This window comes from Lampris incognitus, chromosome 1, assembly GCF_029633865.1.
Source record: "Lampris incognitus isolate fLamInc1 chromosome 1, fLamInc1.hap2, whole genome shotgun sequence".
NCBI lineage: Eukaryota > Metazoa > Chordata > Actinopteri > Lampriformes > Lampridae > Lampris > Lampris incognitus.
In genome coordinates, this window is record NC_079211.1 from 108,836,966 (window position 1) to 108,864,342 (window position 27,377).

At 46.6% G+C, this 27,377-nt stretch overlaps 1 protein-coding gene across 1 annotated transcript in view; it reads right to left on the reverse strand.

Moving 5' to 3' along the window:
• The window catches only part of si:dkey-215k6.1 (transmembrane protein 132D), a 450,750-nt gene that overhangs the window by 200,995 nt on the left and 222,378 nt on the right, over positions 1 to 27,377 (reverse strand). Inside the window, exon 5 of the mRNA XM_056278865.1 lies at positions 9,348 to 9,531. Coding sequence (XP_056134840.1) covers positions 9,348 to 9,531 — 184 coding nt within the window. The remainder of the gene's footprint in view (positions 1 to 9,347; positions 9,532 to 27,377) is intronic.

Here is a 27,377-nt window from a genome sequence, read left to right on the forward strand (position 1 = left end):
ATGTATGTCTTTTTGATGGTGGGGGAAACTGGAGCAGATGGAGAAAACCCACCGCACCAACGGGGAGAACATGCAAACTCCACACAGAGGACCACCTGGGATGACCCTCCCAAGATTGGACAACCCCGGGGTTCGATCCCAGGACCTTTTTGCTGTTAGGTGGCAGTGCTAACCACTGCGCTACCATGCCACCCTTAATTCAAGTCCCTTATGCCAACATTCAACCAACCACAGGTTGGATTTGTTGAAGGCTTCTGACACAGCAATCTGGACATCAGACTCCACATTCAGGCTGTCAACGACGCAGACCTTGTTGATCTAACCTACGGGCATCAGTCTTACATTTCATAGGTGACACAATGCAGATCAATATTGATTATAGATAACTGAACCAAAATGAAAAACACTCCCAGCTTGGTGATGTGTTTATAGGTAAATACTACCATCTTGTGAAGAGACATAAAACATGAAGAGAGTGTGTGTGTGTGTGTGGGGGGGGGTAGTTGCAGACATGCAGTATCTTTACTCAAACCTAGTGTCTCCCAATGGTATCCATAATTCCCTTAAAGCATGTTGCATGGACATCTCGAAAGAGTTCACAATCTAAAATTTTGATTTCCCTAGTTTTGCCCTGTTTTCATCCTTATTGGTGAAATTAGACCATTAAGAATAAAACTTTTCCACGCTCACAGTCAACACTGCCTCTCTGCATAGCATTGCTATAATGCCCTTCCACACAGAGTCTCAGGAACCAGGAACATCTATCTGGCATTTCACGCCATGCACCTGCGCACATGAAATGAAACAAAATATTGTTTCCCCCAACGCTTTTGCGTACTGTCAGACCGCCTCCAGGCAGGGCCGTGGTCCCTGGGCCCACCGGATGCAGCAGACCAAGCTCCCCCAGCCGATCCAACGCCACCTCTCCCTGTCAGATACCCTCGACACAACTCCCCGCACTCCACACGACGACCCCAAAAACACAATCCACGCTAGGTGAGGCCGCCGCCAGACCGCCCTTGGTGTTATCAGAACTGCCGGGCTAACAGTTAGCTTAGCCTGCCCCGCTTCCGCGTCCTGTCAGACCGCCTTCAGTGTTTCCTCTTGGGGCGCACTCCAGTCAGGACCGTGGTCCCTGGGCCCGCAGCAGCGAGGATCCCCCAGCCGATCCAATGCCAGCTGTGTCAAAGGGCCCAAACTTAGATACAGACATTGACAAAGACACTGCACGGACGGTACTGGGTGAGGCTGCCGCAAACTTAAGTTCGCACCACCATCTTCCCACACCAGCACTGGTTGATTTTATTCTATTCTATTCATATTAATAATTAATAACAATAATAATTATCATTGTATCATAATATTATATATTATTAATTATTATTAATAATATTATATAATATTCTTAATAAGATTCTGTTGCAATACTGAAAAACAACAGAAAACATTATAACCTGTAATGGAGCCATGTCACATTACAAATATCTGTGCCAAGATCAGGACAGTTTCACTCGGTAGGATGCATCATGTCCAAGCCTCCTGGCCTGACCGCTCCAACAGGGGGCGATGGCGTAGCTTAAACTAAACCTCCTCGGACATTTACACTGAAGAAAATAGAGTGAAACACAGTGGGCCCACCTAATCTTATTTATGTCGGGCCGTGCCGAGATGATGTGGGACGACTGGTGTGGCAGGACAGTTCCCACTTTCTCTTCTAGCGGCGGCAGCAGAACCGGCAGCGGCGCCTGCTGAGAGCCACGAAAACGACGGCCTCAAACCCGCTTTTCCCAACGCGCGCATGAGGGCTTTCAGAGGGCCTGGACAAAATTGGGTTTCCTCACCAGGGCTTTGCCGTTTGAAGGAGGGCTATCAGCCAAGATTAGCGCTACCACAGCAGTAATGGAACCGGGGAAGTTCTGAAAAGCACCGAGCCGCCTGCCTTCTGGCCCGGGGTATTACAGCCACAGCAGCCACATCACACACACGACTTCACACGTGTGTGTGTGTGTGTGTGTGTGTGTGTGTGTGTGTGTGTTAATGATACCACTACACAAGCAGACTTCCCTGCCTGAGAGGCATGATAACGCAGCATTTTTAGATGTAAAAAAACCCCAAAACAAATCCCTGCTGCGTTGGTTGGTGTGCTGGGTCAGTGAGTAAGACTGCACTGCTTCCTGTCACCGTGACATCATTGGTTTGGGTACAGCCCACAGCCTCACTGGAGAGATGAAGTCATCAAGAGTTGAACCCAACCCTGCTAACTGCGGACTCTGGTGTCCGGACAGTGCAGGGCCGGCAGTGGCACCAACGCAGAGCTACTGACACTTACGTTGTGTGTGTGTGTGTGTGTGTGTGTGTGTGTGTGTGTGTGTGTGTGTGTGTGTGTGTGTGTGTGTGTGTGTGTGTGTGTGTGTGTGTTTGTGTTTGGTCACACACCAAACAAAAAAAATATTGGGCCACATAAGTAAGACTGACTTGACTTGAATTCTCACGCCTAGGCGCGTTTGCTGATTTCCGGGGTCGCCATGACATCGCTTGTGCCGAAATGGGTGTGGGGGCACAGCAGAGGGTGTGCCGGTTAGAGTCGGGTGTCGCAGTGCCAGTTTGGTGTCAAATAAAACCAGATATTACGCCGGCGTCTCTGCCTGGTCAGACCACGTCTCAGCGCAGACGCAGGTGTTGTGAGGTAGTTTCAGGGCTTTAGGCGAAGGTGCACCAAGCATAGACTTGTCCAAAATCACACACACCACCTTTGTGTGCGTTATGATGGCCTATTTTGTGAACTATTTAACTAAGGACTACGGTCCTAAACCCTTTTAATCACAAAAGATCTGCACGTGTATCACTGTCTTCCAACATAAACCAGTCAGTATGCATCATTACACATAACAACCTGGCGACGGGGGTTTCAATATTTCAATTACCCTCATTCAACCCGGAAGGACCAACTGACTGCCTCGGCTAACTGACCCGTGATCACAACTATTTAAGGTCTGCTGCTGTGTCCATACTGTGGCGAGCCGGCATGGAAGAACGGCGAGCTAGAGATCTCTTATTCACAAGTCTCGTGTCCTACACACCGCACGGCCCCAGGAGTGCTCCTTTATTCTGCCTCTCACCATGGTGGCCGAACAGTGGCTTCCCGCAGCTAGGTCACCACCGAACATACACCTATCAGTCACGGTCCGATGGTCAGTCCGTCAAATGGTCGTCTATCCAGTCCGAGTCAAACATCCAAACAATAGCACAACAATAATCAGACCATGAACGCATCACTTGAACATAAATCAACAGTTTCAACAAACACGAAACATTAACAGTCCCATGAGCCCCTGCGCTCTCCCAGCGCAGAGCCGTCGACAGTCAGAGCGACCGCCTCCTCCGGTCGCTACATAGCCCCCACCTGAGGGTCAGTCGTCATCGACGACCCCATCACCCAATACATAGTCTCTGAAATGTCCAGGGGGCCATCGCTGGTGAACAGGCCGCCAAAAGCACCGTCTGCCATAGGCCCTCTTCCGCCGCACTCCGGAGCCGGCCCGAGCCCTGCGGGTGCAGGAATCGCAGCAGTGCACGTGCAGCTCCACGTCACGCCGACAGTCAGGCTAGCAGAACTGCCCCGGAGTCGGTGGAGGGTCTTGGTGTTCTCGCAGTGCTCCACCCCCACTGAGCCATGGACCACCTGGGGACAGAGCACACGGGGCACCAATAACTGCAAGAGGCCACTCCCTCGTCCAGGAGTTTGCCACCTCTGGTACACCAACCCATCATGGTGCTCAAAGTTGCCCCACTGCAAGAGGTAGGCCCCCACCTCAGGCCAAAGTGCCTACAAGCTGTTGATGTGCATATTTATTTTCTACATTTGCACTTTTATGATTGTGATTTGGTTGTATTGTCACTTTATATAAAGCACATTGTGTTGCCCCGTGTATGAAATGTGCTATAAAGTTTGACTTGACTTGACCTCCGTCCACTCGGGGAGCCACCCTGTCTCCAGCCAGCCCTTCACCAGTGCAAGGGCAATGTCTCCCTCCTGCTGCATGGTTAACAGGAACAACCTCTCCTCGTTGCTGGTGGTCTGGACGGCTGTCAACATTGGCATCATCTGACCCTGCTCCTCCTGCCGCTGTCAGTCCGATGCTGCACTGGGGCTCTGAGCCTGCTGAGCGGCGGTTGCTCAGCAACTGGCTCGCCAGCCTCCAGGAGGAGAGAGACGGTGGCGGGAAGCTGCTCTGCGGTGCTGGTCCTCCCAGCCTCCAGGTCGGGCTGGAAAACCTCCGGTCTCTGTTGGGCTCTGTCATTTGCCACACCATGCTTTCCAAGTGCCAAAGGTCCTGACTCACCGTGGTCGTTAAAGATCCCATGGCACTTATTGCAAAGAGCAGGGGGTTCCCCGGTGTCCTGACAAAATTCCCAACCCGGCTCTCTCCATCTGGCCACCTAATCACCCCCTGTTGTAATTCGCTCAATGATTCCTCCCTCTCCACCGCTGATGTGTGGTGAGCGTTCTGATGCAAAATGGCTGCCATGTATCACCATCACCCAGGTGGGTGCTCCACACTGGTGGTGGTTGAGGTGAGTTTCCCCCTGTCACTGTGAAGCACTTTGGCTGTCTAGATAAAGCGCTATATACATGTAATCCATTATTATTATTATGAGAGTGGATTGGCCGGAAGGACGTTCTCGCTGTGATTGCTTGTTTTGCTGTAAGGCAACTGATGATGCTCTGGGCATTCACTTAAGGTGAGGGGTTAAGGTAAGGGTTAGGGTTAGGGTGAGGGTTAGCCAATCAGAGGCAGGTGAATGCTTTCGTCACACGGAGCAGACTGTCACTCCGGCTGATCCACCCTAGCACAAACCTAGCAATGAGAATGGCTGCAGCCAGCAGAATTGGGCGGGGTTCAACGTTGAATGTTTAACAATAATAATAATAATAATAATAATTACATTTATGTGGCGCTTTTCCAGACACCCAAAACGCTTATAATTGAAGGGGGTAACTCACTTCAACCATCACCAATGTGTAGCACCACCTGGGTGATGCACGGCAGCCATTTTGCGCCAGGACGCTCACCACACATTAGCTTGAGGTAGAGACGGAGGAGCCAATTGAGCCAATTACATGGGGGGATGATTAGGTGGCCAGATGGAGAGAGCCAGGTTGGGAATTTTGCCAGACCACCGGGGAACCCCCTACTCTTTGCGATAAGTGCTGTGGGATCTTTAATGACCACAGTGAGTCAGGACCTCGGTTTAACGTCTCATCCAAAGGATGCATCTCCTACAGCACAGTGCCCCTGTCCCTGCAGTGGGGCTTTGGGATTTTTGATATTTGTTGTTATAATTAGGACCAGAGGGAAGACTGCCCCCTACTGGCCCACGCCACGCCACAACACCACACAAATACTAATCTCACCCACCTAGCCACCCATCCTTAACCCTAACCCTAACCCCAACCCTTTTTAAACCCGCCCAAATCCAAGTCCAAACCAATGAAATCAATGTTTAACCCTGCACAAACCAATGGTTGCCCCGCCCATATTTGACAGTTAAACAAATCAAATCAAACGGTGGGTGGGAGTAAATGTTCAACATTGAACGCTGCCCCATTCTGCAGCCAGGTATACTTGAACAAAGCTGGAACCATCATTGGTCACCTGATCCAGCGGCCCAATTGTGTCAAACTGATCATTCAGCCTGTCAGTCACTCTAACTACATGATCACTCAAGTCAGTCAGTCAGTCAGTCAGTCAGTCAGTCAGTCAGGTACATTTGCATTTGTAGGGCTGGCCCTGCTGGACTGTCCAGCCAAAATGAAATATATTTTCTGACAGGAATGGCTAGTTGAATTTCCAGTTGCCAGTGGAGGCAACACAGTCTGCTGCAGACACAACCAACCTCAAACATGCAACACTAAAGTTGCACTAGTCTCTATTTCATATTAAGTCTGTCTATCCTAATTTTCTCATACATATACACATGTCTTAAGGTAAAGGAATGTTAGAACATTTCTAAACCAACACACATTATTTCTTTTACATTATGTCACAAAACAGAAGTGGTGTCACCAAATTGGGCACTGGTGCTACCATCTGAGTCACTTAGTGACACCAGTGTACAATTTTAGTCTGGAGCCCTAATCACACTATTGTTCTAAGGACATCTCATCTCATCTCATCATTAGCCTGCTTCTCCGGGGTCGGGTCGCGGTGGCAAGAAAGCTAAGTAGGGCCCTCCAGACGTCCCTCTCCCCAGCAACACCCACTAGCTCCTCCTGGGGGGTCCCAAGACGTTCCCAGGCCAGATTGTAGTCCCTCCAGCAAGTTCTGGGTCTCGCTGGAGGGACTTCCCTGGAGGGACAACACTGGGTCACGCTGGAGGGACTTGCTGGAGGGGGTGTAGCTCCTCCAGCGAGTTCTGGGTCTACCCTGGGGTCTCCTCCCAGTTGGACGTGCCCGGAAAACCCCCCAAAGGAAGGCACCCAAGAGGCATCCTAATCAGATGCCCGAACCACCTAAACTGGCTCCTTTTGATGTGAAGGAGCAGCAGCTCTACACCGAGCTCCCTCTGGATGTCCGAGCTCCTCGCCCTATCTCTAAGGCTGAGCCCAGACACCCGACGGAGGAAACTCATTTCAGCCACTTGTATCCACGATCTCACCCTTTCGGTCAGTACTTATGTCCTCAGAACTTCTGTTCTAAGGACGTCTCAATTAAAATGTGAATGAACTTAGTTTCGATGGCTGGCAAGTTAGACCGTAGCCACTTACAGTCAGAATGAGGCCATTCAGCTTTTCAACAGCATGCTGTATCGGTGCACTTTTACGTATTGTCTGGCTGAAGTTGTCATCAATTGTCAAAGTCAATCTATCCTAATTTTAAGAACACATGCCGCCCAATGACGGCTGGGATAGGCTCCAGCATCCCCGCGACCCCGACTGGGATAAGCGGCTTGGATAATGGATGGATGGATGGATGGATGGATATTTAGGGAAAATCATGGAAGATCGAGTCTCGTTGTATTTTCCGATTTCTGTTCACAACAGCTGTATTTCACTTATCCCTTTGCTGATGTTTTATTGCATACAGTGCATCCGGAAAGTATTCTGACCTCTTCACTTTCCCCACATTTTGTTATGTTACAGCCTTATTCCAAAATGGATTAAATTCCTTTTTTTCTCATCAATCTACATATAATACCCTATAATGACAAAGCAAAAAAAGTTTTGTAGAAATTTTAGCAAATTTATTGAAAATAAAAAACTGAAATATTGCATGTACATAAGTATTCACACCCTTTACTCAGTACTTAGTTGAGGCACCCTTGGCAGCAATTACAGTGTCAAGTCTTCTTGGGTATGAAGCTACAAGCTTAGCACACCTATATTTGGGGTATTTCTCCCATTCTTCTGTGCAGATCCTCTCGAGCTCTGTAAAGTTAGATGGGGAGCGTTGCTGCACAGCTATTTTCAGGTCTTTCCAGAGATGTTCAATGGGGTTCAAGTCTGGGCTCTGGCTGGGCCACTCAAGGACATTCACAGACTTGTCCCGCAGCCACTCCTTCGTTGTCTTGGCTGTGTGCTTAGGGTCGTTGTCATGTTGAAAGGTAAACCTTCGCCCCAGTCTGAGGTCCTGAGCGCTCTGGGGCAGGTTTTCATCAAGGATCTCTCTGTACTTTGCGCCATTCATCTTTCTCTCGATCCTGACTAGTCTCCCAGTTCCTGCCACTGAAAAACATCCCCACAGCATGATGCTGTCACCACCATGCTTCACTGTAGGGATTCAGGTTATTAGCAAAGTGATGAGAGGTGCCTGGTTTCCTCCAGATGTGACGTTTGGCATTCAGGCCAAAGAGTTCAATCTTGGTTTCATCAGACCAGAGAATCTTGTTTCTCATGGTCTGCGAGTCCTTTAGGTGCTTTCTGGCAAACTCCAAGCGGGCTGTCATGTGCCTTTTACTGAGTAGAGGCTTCCGTCTGGCCACTCTACCATAAAGGCCTGATTGGTGGAGTGCTGCAGAGATGGTTGTCCTTCTGGAAGGTTCTCCCATCTCCACAGAGGAACGCTGGAGCTCTGTCACAGTGACTATCGGGTTCTTGGTCACCTCCCTGACCAAGGCCCTTCTCCCGCGATTGCTCAGTTTGGCTGGGCGACCAGCTCTAGGAAGAGTCCTGGTGGATCCAAACTTCTTCCATTTACGAATGATGGAGAGCACTGTGCTCTTCGGGCCCTTCAAAGCTGTAGAACATTTTTTTATACCCTTCCCCAGATCTGTGCCTCGATACAATCCTGTCTCGGAGGTCCACAGACAATTCCTTTGACTTCATGGCTTGATTTCTGCTCTGATATGCACTGTCAACAGTGGAACCTTATATAGACAGGTGTGTGCCTTTCCAAATCATGTCCAATCAATTGAATTTACTACGGGTGGACTCAAGTCAAGATGTAGAAACATCTCAAGGATGATCAGTGGAAACAGGATGAACCTGAGCTCAATTTTGAGTGTCATAGCAAAGGGTGTGAATACTTATGTACATGCAATATTTCAGTTTTTTATTTTTAATAAATTTGCAAAAAATTCTACAAAACCTTTTTCACTTTGTCATTATGGGGTATTGTATGTAGATTGATGAGATAAAAAAGGAATTTAATCCATTTTGGAATAAGGCTGTAACATAACAAAATGTTGGGAAAGTGAAGGGGTGTGAATACTTTCCGGATGCACTTTATATGGACTCGACCTAAACATACAAATGAGAACAATGGACCAGTCCATAGAACCATCTCTACCAACGCAAATCTTCACCCCTGCGATGTTACCAAACACCACATGAGAACATTTTAACATCATATTAGCCACACGGTTACTAATTTTGTTGTTTTTGTGTCGTTATTTCTGGACCTGTAGAGCAAGCTGTGTGTGATCCCCAGCAGCAACTGCTGTCACTGTGACACCTGCCAGCATGATGTATAAATACACACAAGGCAGAATGTGTGTATGTGTGTGTGTTTCTGTGTGCGTGTGTGTGTGTTTTCGCAGATGTGTTTTGTTTGTAGAGTATGTTTGTTCAGCTTGTCATTTTGCTACCTGCAAGGCTAACTGTGCAAATTGTGTGTGTGTGTGTGTGTGTGTGTGTGTGTGTGTGTGTGTGTGTGTGTGTGTGTGTGTGTGTGTGTGTGTGTGTGTGTGTGTGTGTGTGTGTACACGCACATATGACCAGGGGGCTGTTAACAACAGGAGGGGGTAAACAAGCTGACCTTTTTAGGTTTTGATTAGCAGGTGTGTGTGTGTGTGTGTGTGTGTGTGGACACAACAGTTATGTTTGCATTTCAAGTGATAGCCCTTACCTCGGCCAGCGGTACGATGCCCTGTATGTCTGTGTTGCTGATGAAGAGGTGGGTCACTTTCTCAGCGGTCTGCGTGCCTGCAGGGTACTCCACGTACCAGTGCAGGGCCTGCCTGGGCACTGGGTTAATCATATTATCCACCTCAAAGTCCAGCTGCATCACTTCATAAGACGAGCCCTCCAACCTAGACCGACAAGTAAGGAGAGCAAAATGTGTGTCAGCATGCCACAACTGCATGTATAGGTTTAATATACTCTACAGGGGAAAAAAAGGTTTAGTATTCAGATTAAATGTCACTACATTCATCTGTTCCTTCAAATATCTGCTACTTTTGGACAATGAAGGAATATTGGTTGTTGTCATTGCATGGTCATTGTTGCTGAGTGAATCTCTTTATTTTGCTTTGGCAAAAATTGCTGGAAAACTTTTTTCATGCCAGTAAAGCACTTTTTTTCTTTCGTCGTGCATTGAGATGGAGGGAAGGGATGATGGTCAGTGAGAGAGGGACAAACTGAGGTAGAGGAAGAAAATCAGAGAGACCAAGTATGAGCTTTGTGCATTTGGAATAGCACAGGAAAAGTGTTGAACATTTTTGAGAGTGTAATTTCAATCTGTTAGTCAGAATTATTCCCAGCCGGGGCCGTCCAGATAGCGTAGGGGTCTATTCCGTTGCCTGCCAACACGGGGATCGCCGGTTCAAATCCCCGTGTTGCCTCTGGCTTTGTTGGGCATCCCTACATACACAATTGGCCGTGTTTGTGGGTGGGAAGCCGGATGTGGGTATGTGTCCTGGTCGCTGCACTAGCGCTTTCTCTGGTCGGGGGCGCCTGTTCAGGGGGGAGGGGGAACTGGGGGAATAGCGTGATCCTCCCATGGATCGTCCCCCTGGAGAAACTCCTCACTGTCAGGTGAAAAGAAGCAGCTGGCGACTCCACATGTATCGGAGGAGACATGTGGTAGTCTGCAGCCCTGCCCGGATTGGCAGAGGGGGTGGAGCAGCAACCAGGACGGCTCAGAAGAGTGGGTTAATTGGCCAAGTACAACTGGGGAGAAAAAGCCCTACAAAAAATGGAGGAAAAAATAATTATTCCCAGGGTAGGCGGGGTGGAGAATAAGACAAGAGAAACATGAGAGGGCAAGAAGAGGAGAGAGAACGTGAAATTCGATGAGGAATTAACAAAAGGAGAGCTAGACTAAAGAGCAGAAGAAGCAAAGAAAGTGTGGAAGAGAGTGAAAGGAAATGAAAATCATGTCTATCTGTTAGTAACTACTAGTAGCTACTGGTAACCACTACCATTAACTGATAACCACTAGTAGCCACTAGTGACCACTATCAATGACTGGTAACCATTTATAACCACTAATAACCACTGGTAAACATTTTGTAACCACTAGCAACCACCGGTAACCATTTTAACCACTAGCAACCATTAGTAACTATTTGTAACCACTGGTAACCATTTGTAACCACTGTTAACCATTTGTAAACACTAGTAACCACTGATAACCATTTGTAACCACTAGCACCCATTAGTAACCATTTGTAACCACTACTAACCACTGGTAACCATTTGTAACCACTGGTAACCATTTGTAAACACTAGTAACCACTGGTAACCATTTGTAACCACTAGCAACCATTAGTAACCATTTGTAACCACTACTAACCACTGGTAACCATTTTTAACCACTGATAACCATTTGTAAAAATTAATAACCATTTGTAACCACTGGTAGCCATTTGTAACCACAGGTAACAATTTGTAACCACTAGTAACCACTGGTAACCATTTGTAAACACTAGCAACCACTGGTAACCATTTGTAACCACTAACAACCATTAGTAACCATTTGTAACCACTACTAACCACTGGGAACCATTTTTAACCACTGATAACCATTTGTAAAAATTAATAACCACTGATAACCACTGGTAACCTTTGTAACCACTAGTAACCACTGGTAACCATTTGTAACCACCAGCAATCACTGGTAACCATTGGTACCGAACTGTAAGCTTTCTCCCCTCTATATCAGGTCAGGCCTCTGTTTTAGAGCCCTTTGTGTTGGTCTCAGTCAGTGAAGCTGAAAGGATCAGTATTATACATCTTTACTGAACTACTTCTGCAAATGATGATGATGACGACGACAGTTATGATGGAAATGATGGTGATAATACTTGTGCCAAGTGAACTGCTAACAACGTAATTGTGGGGGCTGACATCACACCATCCAAACTGTTTGTGTGTATGTGTGTGTGTGATACGGGGGGGGGGGGGGGGAGACTGAAATCACCCCATCCAAAAATGATGAGATGTTCCGTAACTTAATGAAAGAAGACATTTCTTCCACTTGATGGCATCTCCGAAGCCTGTGTGTATTTATGTGTATGTGTGTATGTGAGACAACTTGAGTCTATGTGTGTGTTTAAACCAGTGTGCATCCATGCATGTGTGCAGACGTCTTGTCTCTGGCGGTTTTGTGTGTGTGTGTGTGTGTGTGTGTGTGTGTGTGTGTGTGTGTGTATGCGCGTGTGTGCGTGCATGTGTGTGCGTGCGTGTGTGTGTTAAACTTAGAATGTGTGTGTGTGTGTGTGTGTTTTGATTTGTTTGTTGTGTGCCCATTATTGCAAATCTGACCATGTGTGTGTGTGTGTGTGTGTGTGTGTGTGTGTGTGTGAGTGTGTGTGCATGCGTGTGTGTGTGGGTGTTAAACTTAGAATGTGTGTGTGTATGTGTGTATGTGTGTGTGTGTGTGTGTGTGTGTGTGTGTGTGTGTGTGCACGTGTATGTGTGTGTTTTGTTTTGTTGGTTGTTTGCCCATTATTGCAAGTCTAACCGTGTGTGTTTGTGTGTGTGTGTGTGTGTGTGTGTGTGTGTGTGTGTGTGTGTGCGCGCGTGTGTACGCGAGTGTTTTGTTTTGTTTGTTGTGTGCCCATTTTTGCAAGTCTGGCCATGTGTGTGTGTGTGTGTGTGTGTGTGTGTGTGTGTGTGTGTGTGTGTGTGTGTGTGTGTGTGTGTGTGTGTGTGTGTGTATGTATACATGTGTTTGTTTCAGTTGCATAGTGTGTTTTATGAGTGTGAGAGGAAAGGTGATGGAGGGGGAGTGCATACAAACACACACACACAGACACACACACACACACACACACATATATATATATATATATCAACACAGATACAGGAAAAAAGGTGTTACTACATTGCAGTACAGGCCTGTTTTGTGCGTCTCGCACTCATCAGCTGCTAATGTGGTTCAACAAAGAATCATACAGTTTACGTTGCCCAGCATAACACCCCTAATTTCGGTTGGACAGCAACCAATCAGATGAGGAAACATTCAAACTCTAACAACCAATGGGGTAGGTACTTATGATGCACAGCAACCAATGGAGGGGTAGAAAACATCACAACCAATGGGTGAAGGGACTGGGGCTTGTTTTGAAAAGCATGTAGGGGCCAGGGCACTGTTGAAATGGCGTGCATTAAAAATATAACAAGGTAATTTATGTGAATTATATAGTGGGATGGTGTTGGGGCACAGTTGGAAGGACAGGCAGTTAAAATATGTATAAAAAAAACCTCTAATAAATGCCATATGTGCATCATCTAATGGGAGGGGGATAATAAAGACTTATAGTTACGAAGGAGGTATTTTTCCGATGTTTACAGCTGGTGGCCAACTCGTTTCTATTATTCAAGGTGGACATATCAGGTCTGCAAATAATAAAATACTTTTCTGCCAAGCACAGGTTACATCTTTTACCCCTAACTGAATATGCACTACTCTTTGCAAGGATTTTCCATGAGACAGAATAACTGATATTCTTGTCTACCAATGACCAAATAAGGCTGTTGCATTTTTCGCATGCTCATTTCTGAAGCTACCCATATGGGCGTTAAACCTAATTTTAAAAGGGCCCTCTGTTAATCCCACGTAAGTGTCCACATTGCAGTTGTCTTCTCGTAGCACCGATGCCTGGTAGATGACTCCCTCTATCTGGCATTTTCCTTCAAGAGGACACGATGTCTTAACACGGCAGTTGCAGTTGGAGGGTGTTTGGTTGTGGTGAGGGGGTCTGTGCCTTGGCCATGATGCTTGTGTTGTGGGATGGAAAAACCTGCTGAACATCTGGCATGCAGCTGTAGCTCATTTTGACAGTGTTTCTGTTGAGTATTTTTCTCAATTGGTGGTCTGGGGTAAAGCACTCATCCAAAAGCTTGAATAATTGTTTTCCAATATTAGAGGCTACGGTGCCGCTGTAATAGGATTATACCAGGTGATGTTCCATTATATAAAACCCTGCTACAGGCCAGTGTATTCTTAATGCTGATCCCAAGTCGGGATAAATGGGGAGGGTTGCATTAGGAAGGGCATCTGGCATAAAACCTTTGCCAAATCACATATCCGGATCATAAATCAGATTTCCATACCAGATCGATCGAGGCCCGGCTTACCAACAACCACCACCGGTACTGCTGGCCAGCAGGGTGCCGGTGGAAACTATGCTACTGTTGGGTGAAGGAGAGGGAGAGGGGGAAGGCATGTCCAGAGGCAGCGGGAGAGGAGGAAGGGTAGGAGTGTGGAGGTGAGAGTTGGAACTTTGAATGTTGGCACTATGACTGGTGAAGGAATAGAGCTGGCTGATATATTGGAAAGAGGGAAGGTAGATATACTGTGTGCAAGAGACTAGGTGGAAGGGGAGTAAGGCCAGGAGTATCGGAGGTGGGTTTAAACTCTTCTACCTTGATGCTGATGGGAGGAGAAATGGGGTAGGGGTAATTCTGAAGGAAGAGTATGTCAAGAGTGTGTTTGAGGTAAAGAGAGGGTGGACAGAGTGATGAGTATAAAGCTGGAAATCGAAGGTGTGTTGATGAATGTTGTCAGGACATATGCCCCGCAAGTTGGGTGTGAGATGGAAGAGAAAGAAGAATTCTGGAGTGAGTTGGATGACGTGGTGGAGAGGGTACCCAAGGAGGAGAGAGTGGTGATTAGAGCGGACTTCAATGGGCATGTTGGTGAAGGGAACAGAGATGATGAGGAGGTGATGGGCTGATATGGCGTCAAGGAGAGAAATGTGGAAGGACAGGTGGTGGTGGGTTTTGGAAAAGCATGGAAATGGCTGAGGTGAATATGTATTTCAAGTGCAGCGAGTAACACAGGGTGACATATAAACGTTTTGAAAGGTGCACACAAGTGGACTATATCTTATCCAGGAGGTAAAATCTGAAGGGATTGGAGACTGCAAGGTGGTGACAGGGGGAGAATATAGCTAGGCAGCATCGGATGGTGGTTTGCAGGGTGACTTTGGAGATCAAGAACAGGAAGCGAGTGAAGGCAGAGCCAAGAATAAAATGGTGGAAGTTGAAGAAGGAAGACTTGTGTGGAGTTCAAGAAGGAGTTAAGACAGGCACTGGTTGATAGTGAAGTGTTGCTGGATGGCTGGGCAACCACTGCAAAAATAGTGAGGGAGACAGCTAGGAAGATACTTGGTGTGTCATCAGGACAGAGCAAGGAAGAAAAGGAGACTTGGTGGAAGAATGAGGAAGTACAGGAAAATAAATAAATAAAAAACTCAGATTAACTGGCCAAACTGATTAATTAGTTGACCTCAAGCCTGAGCATTGCTCCATCCACTAAGATATGCAGGGACTATAGCCTCTACCCTGACATCATTAAGGGTAACTTCAGGGTCACCAACTCTCACGCTTCTGGCGTGTGACACAGGCTTTCACCTTCAGTCTCACGCTCTCACATTGCCCAAACTATTCTCATGCTAAAACATTGCAACAGGAACAGAGGTGAACGGGCAACCGTATTTTGGTCAAAGTCTTTCTGGTATAGTAATGGTTAAACCAAGTGAACGACTTTGAGTCTAGAAGGTAGCTGAGTATTCGAAAACCGCGTGTTTCATATGGGTGTTTCCATGGAGTTACATCTTAAGGTGCTCTCTGATTGGTGTGTGATGCTTATCTCCGTGTTGATTGGAGAGCTGCTCAAGTTCACTGCCAGGAACCCAGAAGGCGTTCAAGCAAGCCGGTCACACTCCAGCTAACCTGGCATGAACCAAGCCAAGGTAAGTGACTAACAAGGACAGCTATCAATCATGGATTAATGAATTACCGAACCCAGGGTGTTTGCAATATTTGTTTTGAATAAATGATCTACAAATTACAGAATAAGTTTAAACTAGTTTAAGCTATGTAAGCAGCTAGTTAGCTTACGTTAGCTGTATAACGTTAAGTGCACGGCAGAGAAAAGAATGAAAGCAAAGCTAAACAATGGCATTCGGGTTTTTTTTGTTTTTTTGGCACAGCTTGTTCTATGCTTATGTCACTCTAATGGGGCTGCAGAATGAGTCTTCTGAACAACTGGCCTGAACAAAACAGACTGTGGAAACAGACGTGCACTAGATGGGACGCTGTCATCCATTATGTACATCTAAGGTAATCAGATTGAACCATGCTGCTACAAATACGAACCGTCGGTAGAAATAACAATTACAACAACAACAATAATAATAATAATAATCTACTACTACTTTCGACTGCTCCCGTTAGGGGGCGCCACAGCAGATCGTCTGTTTCCATCTCGTCCTGTCCTCTGCATCTTCCTCCATCACACCAGCCACCTGCATGTCCTCTCTCACCACATCCATAAACCTCCTCTTTGGCCTTCCTCTTCTCCTCTTGCCTGGCAGCTCCATATTCATCATCCTTCTTCCAGTATACCCAACATCTGTCCTCCACACATGTCCAAACCATCTCAATCTTGCATCTCTTGCTTTGTCTCCAAACCGTCCAACCTCAGCTGTCCCTCTAATATACTCGTTCCTAATCCTGTCCTTCTTCATCACTCCCAGTGAAACTCATAACATCTGTCTCCAAACCATACAACACAGCTAGTCTCACTACCATCTTGTAAACCTTCCCTTTAACTCTTGCTAGTTCCCTTCTGTCACAAATCACTCCTCACACTCTTCTCCACCCACTCCACCCTGCCTGCAGTCTCTTCTTCACCTCTCTTCTGCACTCCCCGTTACTTTGGACAGTTGACCCCACACCTTCGTCACCTCTACTCCTTGCATCCTTATCTTCCTTGCAATAATAATAATGATAAACTCTATTTATATAGTACTTTTCTTAACAATGGTAAAGTCCACATCTGCTGCTTATAGTTGTACTAGGTCAAAATATCACTTGTGTGTGTGTGTGTGTGTGTGTGTGTGTGTGTGTGTGTGTGTGTGTGTGTGTGTGTGTGGATGTATCGGCTATGTGTCTGCAGTAGGATAGGTTCTTGTGTTAATTTGTTTCTCTTTGTTTATTGCTGGTTCTTGCTACCATTCTGATTCTGCTGTCCCTTTAAACCTTTGTTACTGTCTTTTTAACACATGAACATTCAGTAACTCGTATAAAAGAAAGAAAGATGAATCAGTTCATCTGGACACAATGTTTATTGAGAGAAACGTTTCATCACTCATCTAAGTGACATCACTAAGTGACCAGATGAGCTGATTAAACTTTCTTAGATTTTCTTTCCTGGATGATTGATCGTGCAGTTTTGATATTGGAAACACCACGTTTTGTGCGAATGAACTTGTGCTTAATACCTTTATATTGTTTAATATTGTGAGTATTGTAATAAACCTGCACAAGGCTACCGCTGACTGAAGTTTCCGCTGCCCCCACTTTCAGTCAAGTCAGAGGTTGCACACACATACACACAGAACCAGATGGCATAGATTATTTCAAATATGTACTGTATTCATAATTCATAAGCCAGACCCTCCGTCCGCAAGATACAAAGTACGGGACCAGACAACGAGGACGGGATACCCCACTCACTGTCTTAAAAAGTGGTTACACACTTAATATGCTAGCCCACACAGCACAGCAAAACCACCACAAAGCCACAGCTAGTCAATATGAGGAGCCTTCTTAAAATACTGCCCACCCCACACGGCATAACCGCCCAGCTAGATGCACCCCCACAATAATATCCAGCTACAGACAGGCCAGGGAAACATCACTAGTGGAGACAATAAAAAAAAAAGGGGGGGGGCTCTCCTGTGCACATTTAGAGCCTCCCTCGGGCAGTGGTGTGTACAGACTGCACCTCAGAGAGTCTCAGCATAGGAGGAGCTCACTGAGCTTGTGCCATGGCGAGCCAAGGTGGGCTGAGTAGTCAACTGGCAGAAAATTGGGGCTCTTCTATCCCCGCCCCACTGCCTGAGGTGCTCTCACGTGTGTTGTCCCTCTAGCTAACTAGCTTCATCACAGGCGGATCTCGCACCCGCGACTGAAAGTGGCTTCAAAAACCCCTCCAGCACCACACACTCGTCCCAAGGCACCCCGTTCCCTCACCTCTCTGCATCTAAACCCTCCAGTCCGGTGCGTCTCCTTACTCTAATTACTCCCCCGCCATCATCCAGTGCAGCTCATACGCAGCCCATGGTCAGTCCGTCTGTCCAGAGCTCATCACAGTCTTTCCCTGGGTGACGTTCCGGGGGTGGCGTAGTCAGGCTACATCCCGAAATCTCAGACCTAAGCTCCCGCCACATGTGCAAGCTGCATTATGTTTTTAAACCCTGATGGTGAATTGAGTCCAAATATGTGCACGTGATTAAGCCCATGGCATCAAAATCCCCCCCCAGGTAGCCAAACCTGGCAACCCTGGTAATTTCTGAATGGTTGCAGAAACTTTTGACAACCATCAACTGACAAAAACAGGGGGCTTTGAGTGACAACTGGCATTTATGCTTTAGCAAAGGTTCCCGTCATCTCTGTTGTGAGAAGCTCTTGGCATTCAAACGTTGCTCTGCAATCAAACAGCCACAATTAACGACAGCGTCTGCAGCAAAACAAGATTCTGGACATGCACAATAGTAAACTTTACTTTTTTCCCTGTTAAAAATGTCTCACAATATTCATCAAACACACTGAGCCACGGCAGCTATCCACTACCCAAAAGGGCTCATATGCCGTGGGACCGTTGAGCTTGGCACTGTTAATGCCAATGTCTTTAAGTGACTGGAAAATTCTGAGGAAACTCCATCCATCCATCCATCAATCCATTACCTGAACCGCTTATCAGGGTTGCGGGGATGCTGGAGCCTATCCCAGCAGTCATTGGGCGGCAGGCAGGGAGACACCCTGAACAGGCTGCCAGGCCATCACAGGGCCCACACACACGTTCACACCTTGGGACAATTTAGTACTCCCGATTCACCTGACCTACATGTCTTTGGACTGTGGGTGGAAACCGGAGCCCCCGGAGGAAACCCACGCAGACACGGGGAGAACATGCAAACTCCACACAGAGGATGACCCGGGACGACCCCCGAGGTTGGACTACCAGGGGCTCAAACCCAGGACCTTCTTGCTGTGAGGCGACTGTGCTAACCAATGCACCACCATGCTGCCTCTTCGGGAACTCCTGAACTGCTTTTTTTGTCACATTCATCATCTAAAATGTTCTTGTACAGACTGAGATAACTACACATGACTCAGTAGAGCATGCTTAACAGTAAATCTCTCAGCAAGTCATTCTGGGTAAAAGCTTTACCAAGACATGCAGTGCAGCCACTGCAGAGGCCATGCCTTACACTGCTGCTCCATCTCCCCGGAGGAATGAGTAGGAGGAATCAAGTTTTGCTCTCCTTCCAACTGTCTTTATTACAAAGAATCAAATAATGGCTTTGCACTAAGTTGGCCGAGAGACACTTGAGTGTTTGTGTTACGATGTACATTTAGGACAAGTGTTTCTGTTGCATGACATCAACATGTTAGCTTTGATCAGACTCCCCAATGACAATGGATCAGGTTTTATCTCCTCTCATTCAAGGAAGATTTGTCTAGACCAGTGTTTCCCAACCCAGTCCTCAGGGACCCCCTATCCTGCAGATTTTCATTTTAACCCTGCATAGGTAGCCCTGCTTGTACTTACTGAACCAATCATCTCACAGCACTTAATTATGCAAGGTGTGCAAAATCTGACATAATTCATTGCTGATTGGTTGAATAACTACAAACAGGTACCTATTCAGGGCTGCAGGATAGGGGGTCCTTGAGGACTGGGTTGGGAAACACTGGTCTAGATTTGTAAAGACATGGGACAACACGGTGGCACAGAGGTTAGCGCGGTCACCTCGCAGCAGGAAGGTCCTGGGTTCGAACCCTGGGGTAGTCCAACCTCGGGGGTGGTCCCGGGTCATCCTCTGTGTGGAGTTTGCATGTTCTCCCCGTGTCTGCGTGGGTTTCCTCCGGGGGCTCCGGTTTCCTCCCACAGTCCAAAGACATGTAGGTCAGGTGAATCGGCCGTACTAAATTGTCCCTAGGTAGGTGTGTGTGTGTGTGTGTGTGTGTGTGTGTGTGTTGGCCCTGTGAGGGACTGGCAGCCTGTCCAGGGTGTCTCCTCGCCTGCCGCCCAGTGACTACTGGGAAAGGGTCAAGCGTCATGCGACCCAAATTCAGATAAGCGGCTTGGACAATAGATGGATGGATGGATGGATGGATGGATAATGGATAATGGATGGATGGATGGATGTGAAGACAAGGCGGTGAAGAAAGAATCCCAGTATGGACACTATAGGAAGGACGTCTATAAAGTCACAGTCACCCATGTCTCTCATACACACTGTTACTCTATGTGTGCTGCTGCTCTGCACAGCCCGAGTGTGTGTTCCTCATGCTGTTTATATGAGCAACAACAAACAGGTACACATACACACACAAGTACACATACACACACAAGTACACATACACACAGAAGTACACACAGAAAACTACTGAAGAGTATTCTGAAAATAGTCTAACTCTCACACACATCGTTTCTCTGTCTCTCTCTGCCGGTCTGTCTGACCTCCTGCTCTTTCTCTGTCCTTAACACACACACACACACAGACACACAGACACAGACACACACACACACACACTTTCTTCTGTCTCCCAGACACACATTCTCTGTCTCTCTCAACCCCCCCACCCACCCATATACACACACACACACACACACACACATACACATACACATACACCCACACACACACACAAATACACACACATACACACACACACCCATCCAACCATCCATCCATAAATATACACACCCACACAAAAACACACAGATACCCACAGACACACATACAAATACACAAAAATACACACACACATACACCTAAACACATACACCTAAACACGCACACCCACACACACACACACACACACTCTCTCTCTGTGTCTCTCAACCCCCGCCCCACACACACACACACACCCATCCGACCATTCACCCATATACACACACATCCACACACACACACAGTGGGCAGTGGACCATGAATTACAAAAATTGAAGGTAAGCAGCTGTAAATTGATTTTAAAACCATTGTCTTATAGGCTTGTTACACCCCCCACCCACCCATTCATCCATCCATCCACCCACCCAAACACACCCACACACACACCAGATGTCACTGACCCTCACCAAACGGCTCTGTCTTGACCTTTCACCCCGGTGTCTTGCAGTACACACCCGTGTGTGAGTCTTTAAGAGGTGTGTGAGAGAAGTGTTACTCCAGGAGATGGAGGAGGAGATAATCGGATTGGTGTCAGCTACCCTTGACCCCTTTTACACCCCTCCATCACTCTCCCTCCATCACTCCCGCTTTTCAATCTCTTGCACTTTCTATCCTCCAGCCCTGCCTGTCTGTCCTTCCCTCCTCCCTCTTCCTCACAGCAGACTCCAGGGTGTGCACATCACACACCCCGTGGTGTGGCGGAGGGAAACACCTCCCCCAGACCAGGACTCCCTCACATGGTCCACATACACACAACTGCTCGCACAACAGTAGTACGGACAATACAGAGTCTGAGCATTAAAGAACAAAAAACGGTCAAACGGAGGGATTATACATAAACCCCACACAGGTGGTCCAGGATCCAACTCAGGACCCTCCTCCTGTGAGGGGGTCGCCGAGTCACTCTACTACTCCTCCCGTCTCCTGCGTTCATCACTACGTCGTCTTCAGGTCCGGTCCACTCACGGTGTTGCGAGTCACACTCAGCTCAGAAACACGATAACACAACACACCCACCACGGCAGAAATTCCTCTGCATGTAACCCATCCTAGCTGTGTAGCCTGGGGCAGTGGGCAGCCGCCCTGCAGCGCCCGGGACCAGCTCCAGTTCTTCCTGCCATGCCTCGGTCAGGGGAACACACAGGAGTATTAACCCTAGCATGCATGTCTTTCTGATGGTGGGAGAAACCCATGTAGACACGGGGAGAACATGCAAACTCCACACAGAAGATAACCTGGGATGACCCCCCCCCCCTCCAAAATTTGGACAACCCTCAAGGCTCGAACCCAGGCCCTTCTTGCTGTGAGGCAACTGTGCTAACCACTGTGCCACCATGCCGATTACATGAAGTATTATCCGTCTAAGGTCTTCTTCTTCTTTCGGCTTGTTCCTTGTCCCCCAGGGGTCGCCACAGCAGACTCCACACGCTCCATCGGGGACCCGTGAGGGCACAGCATCAATGTCAGCCGTTGTTAAGCCGGGCCTCAGCCGATCCCGTATGGAGCCTCAAATGATCCGGTATGGTCTTGTTAAAACGCATACTGATTTGGTGAAATTTTACGGCGGATGCCCTTCCCGACACGACCACTCACCCTGTGGATGGAGGCACAGGTAAAGCGCTCGATGCCATCCCAGTAATCATGGACTTGCTCACATGCCGGTCGCCAAATTTATCTGTTTGATGCATATCTGTCAAATTTATCTGTTTAATGTATATCTGTCAAATTTATCTGTTTGATGTATATCTGTCAAATTTGTTTAATTAATTTATAAACAGAAAAAAATGAGGAAAAGAGGGCAATTTTTACAACATTATGTAGTTTTATGAAAAGAAAGAAAGAAAGAGAAAAAGAAAGTAAGACCAACTTGAGAGCAGGGTATTAAAAGGCGGGGGGGGGCACAAAGCAGAACAGAAAGAGGAAAGATAAAGAAAGAAAGAGAAAGAAAGAAAGTATATGATCTTTCCGCAGCTGAATAAATACAACTCTTCTCCTGGATCTCCACCTTGCCGTGGTGGAGAAGCTTGTGTGTACCAATGATCCCAAGAGCTGTGCTGTGCAGAGCTCGGCTCCTGGTAGGGTCACCCAAGGCAGACAGGTCAAGAGGGAGGTTCCAGACAAAGCGCGATTCAACAAATACCTCAACGGCAGAACTTGTGGAAGACGTCTCCAGGTCAAAACGGCAGTGAAGGTGTATGAAGGCTGCAACAGAGGGTGGTCCCCAGTCGTCTTGGTTCTCCATGCTGTTGGACCCCTGACAAGGACCATGTGGTGGCTGCAGGAGCATCAGCCTCTCGTCATCCTCCCATTATGCAGCTACAGGATTGGCCTCTACACCCACCTGAAGGCCCAGAGGAACCCAGAGGGAGGACGGTCACACTCGACCCCGAGTGACCGCCAATGATGATGATTAAATACGACTAGTTAATTCTGATTTGGTCCACCATGCCCTATGTGTTTAGATGCGTTTACATCTTTTAACCAGACTTGGTTTTTTTTTTAGCCTGAAAACAGTTCACATTCAAATTCAACTTTATCATCATGTGTATGGAATACACATGATGATAAAGTTGTTATTGTCATGTGTATGAATATACATGATAATAACACATGATGAGAGAGTCAGAATACAAGAATTGTATTCTTGTGCTCTGGCTCTCTCTGCCTTAACACAATAAACACAAAGACAAAGTACACCAGGACACACTATCACAAAAAAAACCCCAAAACAAAACCCAAAACACTACAGTCCTACATAAACTATGTACACCGTGAGTTTATACATTATATAGACAACGTAGAAAAGTACAGAATAACACAACAGTGTAAGGTGCATATGGGTGGGCCAGCTTTTCAGCAACCTGACTGCCCGTGGAAAGAAACTCTTAATGAGACAGGTGGTGTGTGATTTGATGCTCCAGTAGCATTTCTGAGATGGAAGGAGTGAGAACAGAACACGGGTGGGGTGGCTGGTGTCTTGAATGATGTTTTGGACTTTCCTTTTGCAGCGAGTGGTGTAAATATTATTAAGTTGTGGTAGTTCCACGCCCCATGATTATTGCTGCTGCCTTTACAGTCCTTTGCAGCAGTCTGCAGTCCTGAGCAGTCAGGTTGCCAAACCACACTATGATGCTACTGACATAATAGTTCATAAGAGTTTTGGTACTCATACCAAAACTCTTGAGACGTCTCAGAAAATGCAGTCTCTGCTGTGCCTTCTTGAAGATGCAATTGGTTTTGAGAGGCAAACAGAAAAAAGAAAAAGAAAAACAGATAAAAATAGTGTTGAGGGTAGATGTGATGTGTAAAGCAAGAAATCCAAAACTGTCCACATTTTTAACAGATGAACCAATGAAGGAAATGGGAGTGTGATTTCCTCTGATCTTTCTAAAGTCAACAATGATTTATTTTGTCTTATTGAAATTTAGAGAGAGGTTGTTATCATGGCACCGTATGGTTAAATCCTCCACTTTCCTCCTATAGGCCCTCTCATCACTGCCACTTATCAGTATAATCACTGTGGTGTCATCTGCGAATCTAATGATGCTGTTGTCATATTTGACAACACAGTTGTGTGTAAACAACCTGTACAATAGGGGACCAAGACAGCAGCCCTGAGGTACGCCTGTCCTAAGAACTAATGCAGATGAGTATGTTTTACCTATTCTCACAGTCTGCCACCTGCCTGTCAAGAAATCACATAGCCAATTACAGATAGAGTTGCCCTGACCAAGACCTCTTGAGTTTCATCACCAGCTTGGATGGTGCAATTGTATTAAAAGCAGACCTGTAATCAATAAACAATACTCTGACATCGGTATTGTTCTTTTCAAGGTGTACGAAAGCATTATGCAGAGCAAGTGAGAAAGCGCCATCTACAGATCTGCTGGCAAACTGTAATGGGTCAAGGGTAACAGAAATATTACATTTCATATAGTATGGTATAACCAATCTGTCCAGGCATGAGGTCAAAGCAACAGATCGGCATCATTAAGGCAATAGAAAGGTGTTCTCTTGGGTACAGGCACAACGATGGGTTTTCTTAAAATACAGTGGAACCACACACAATGAAAAGGCAGGTTAAAAATGTCAGTAAAAACCTGACATAGCTGAGTGTAACATGTCCTGAGGACCCTGGAGTCACAGCCACAGTAGTCATTTTCCAGTTTGTCCCTATATAGTCTTTTACTGGCTTTGATGGCTCTCCTTAAGTCATACTTGGATTTTTTTTGTAGCATTTCTTGTCCCCATATTTAAAAGCATTGGGACGCTCCCTCAACCTTAGATGAGTGTTGCTGTTAATCCAGGGCTTCTGGTTGGGATGGGAGGTAATAGACCATACTGGGATAAAGTAATTCATAAAGACTGTCATAACCAGTGACTTATTCAGCATACTCATCCAAAAGTCTGACTGGTCTGTTGATTCAAAACATCTCTCATAGGTAATTGTGCAAGATGCGTTTTGTGCAATAAAAGTGACCCACAACACGAAAACATCCAACACAGTGAGAGCAGCTCGTAGTGATTCACCATAGTAGCGCGCCAAGTTGATAAAGAATATTTTATATTTTCCATAAAGGAACTGGAAATACAGCATCAGGGTCCATATACCCTCACCCTTACACACACACACACACACACACACACACACGCACACACAGAACACAGTCCAGGAAGTGTTGAGGATGTGTTTGGGTGTGGTGTAATCACTGGAGCTGAAAAAGCAATGTGTCTGCAGTGACAGGTTCACTCAGGTGCTAGCCACTTCCCGACCACAAGGCTCCAAAACAATATTACACCACAACTCAAACACATACACACACACACACACACACACACACACACACACACACACGCACACACAAAGAAAACTTCTTCACTATACAGACAAAAGCATTGCAAGATTTCACTTTCTCAACAACACTGTTTGTTTGCATGCAATTTATCAGCCAACTGCCATTCCTCTGTCCATCTGTCTGTTGTTTAGCTGTCTCATATTCTCTCTCTCTGTCTGTCTGTCGTTCTTCTGTCCATCTGTCTGTTGTTCTGTTGTCTCATGTTCTCTCCCTCTCTCTCTCTGTCTGCCATTCCTCTGTCCATCTGTCTGTTGTTCTGCTGTCTCATATTCTCTCCCTCTCTGTCTGTCGTTCCTCTGTCCATCTGATTGTTGTTCTGCTGTCTCATATTCTCTCTCACTCTATGTCTGTCGTTCCTCTGTATGTTGTTCTGCTCTCACATTCTCTCTCTCTCTCTCTTTTCTCTCTGCAGTGTGTATATTTGTATTTTGACATCAGCATCTGCTGTTCTTTCCAGTCCTTGCTGCTTTCAGGATCTTCTCCTTTTTGCCGATTCAAATTCAAATAACTTTAAAAAAATCACTAAAAGTAATCAACAGCATCTATAACCATGCTAACAGCAAATCTACAACAATATCCTGTAACACAATCGAAAGTACATTATTACACAAAAAAACATTCCGACAGGCAGCCAAAGTAGATTACACGTTGTTAAAAACTGATCTTATATCCTGTTTTCTACTGAGTCCCCCTCCCACCTTTCCCCATCCTCATGAGGAACCATAATGAACTCTATTTGGTGCCTGGCTGGAGCTGAATGAGGGTTTGACTAGACCGCAGGGGACCGTGAATTGGCAGACTAGCAAACAGCCAATGAAAAACAGTGAATCACTGAAGGAGATAAACACTGCGGACATGTCAGAACATCTTTCTCTCAGCTCGTGGTTTTCTACACTGGCCACATGGTGACTTCAGCGCCCTGGACAGTTCAGCAGCACACCCGGCCAGGCTCTCATTAGGTCTCAAGGCAACTAAGCCACTTTATATATATATATATATATATATATATATATATATATATATATATATATAGGCAAGGCAAGTTTATTTGTATAGCACCTTATCATCGCAGAGGTCATTCAAAGTGATGTACGGGCAAAAGATAAGAAAAAAAAATCATCTCCTCTCATCTTCAGCCGCTTCTCTGGCGTCGAGTCGCGGTGGCAGTAAGCTAAGTAGGGCCCTCCAGACGTCCCTCTCCCCAACAATGCCCTCCAGCTCCTCCTGGGGGATCCCAAGGTGTTCCCAGGCCAGATTGGACATGTAGTCCTTCCAGCGAGTTCTGGGTCTACCCCAAGGTCTCCACCCAGTTAGACGTGCCCGGAAAACTTCCAAAGGAAGGCAACCAGGAGGCATAATCAGATGTCTGAACCACCTCAACTGGCTCCTTTCGACGCGAAGGAACAGCGGCTCTACTCCGAGCTCCCTCCGGATGTCCGAGTTCCTCAGTTTGAGGGTTCTGTGCAGTGTCTTAGCTGTTCCTAGGACCACGCTCTTCTGGACAGAGACCACAGATGTTCCTGGAATCTGCTGAAACCAATCTCCCAGATTGAGGGTCACAGCCCCTAGTGCTCTTATTACCACTGGGACTGCTGTGGACTTCACCTTCCACATCTGATCTAGTTCTTCCCTCAGCCCTTGGTATTTCTCTAGCTTCTCATGCTCTTTCTTCCTGATGTTGCCGTCACTAGGGATTGCTACATCCATCACTACTGCTGTCTTCTGTTCCTTGTCGACGACCCCAATGTCTGGTTGGTTAGCCAGCACCTGCTTGTCAGTCTGGAACTTGAAGTCCCACAGGATCTTAGCTCTGCCATTCTCAACCACCTTTGGTGGTGTTTCCCATTTGGACTTAGACAAGATATTTTATATTTTATATATATATATATTTATTATATATGCTTTGAGAATGTTGATTGAGAAGTATAGAGAAGGCCAGAAAGAGTTGCATTGTGTCTTTGTAGATTTAGAGAAAGCTTATGACAGAGTGCCGAGAGAGGAGGTGTGGTATTGTATGAGGAAGTCAGGAGTTGCAGAGAAGTATGTAGGAGTGGTGCAGGATACGTATGAGGGAAGTGTGACAATGGTGAGGTGTGCGGT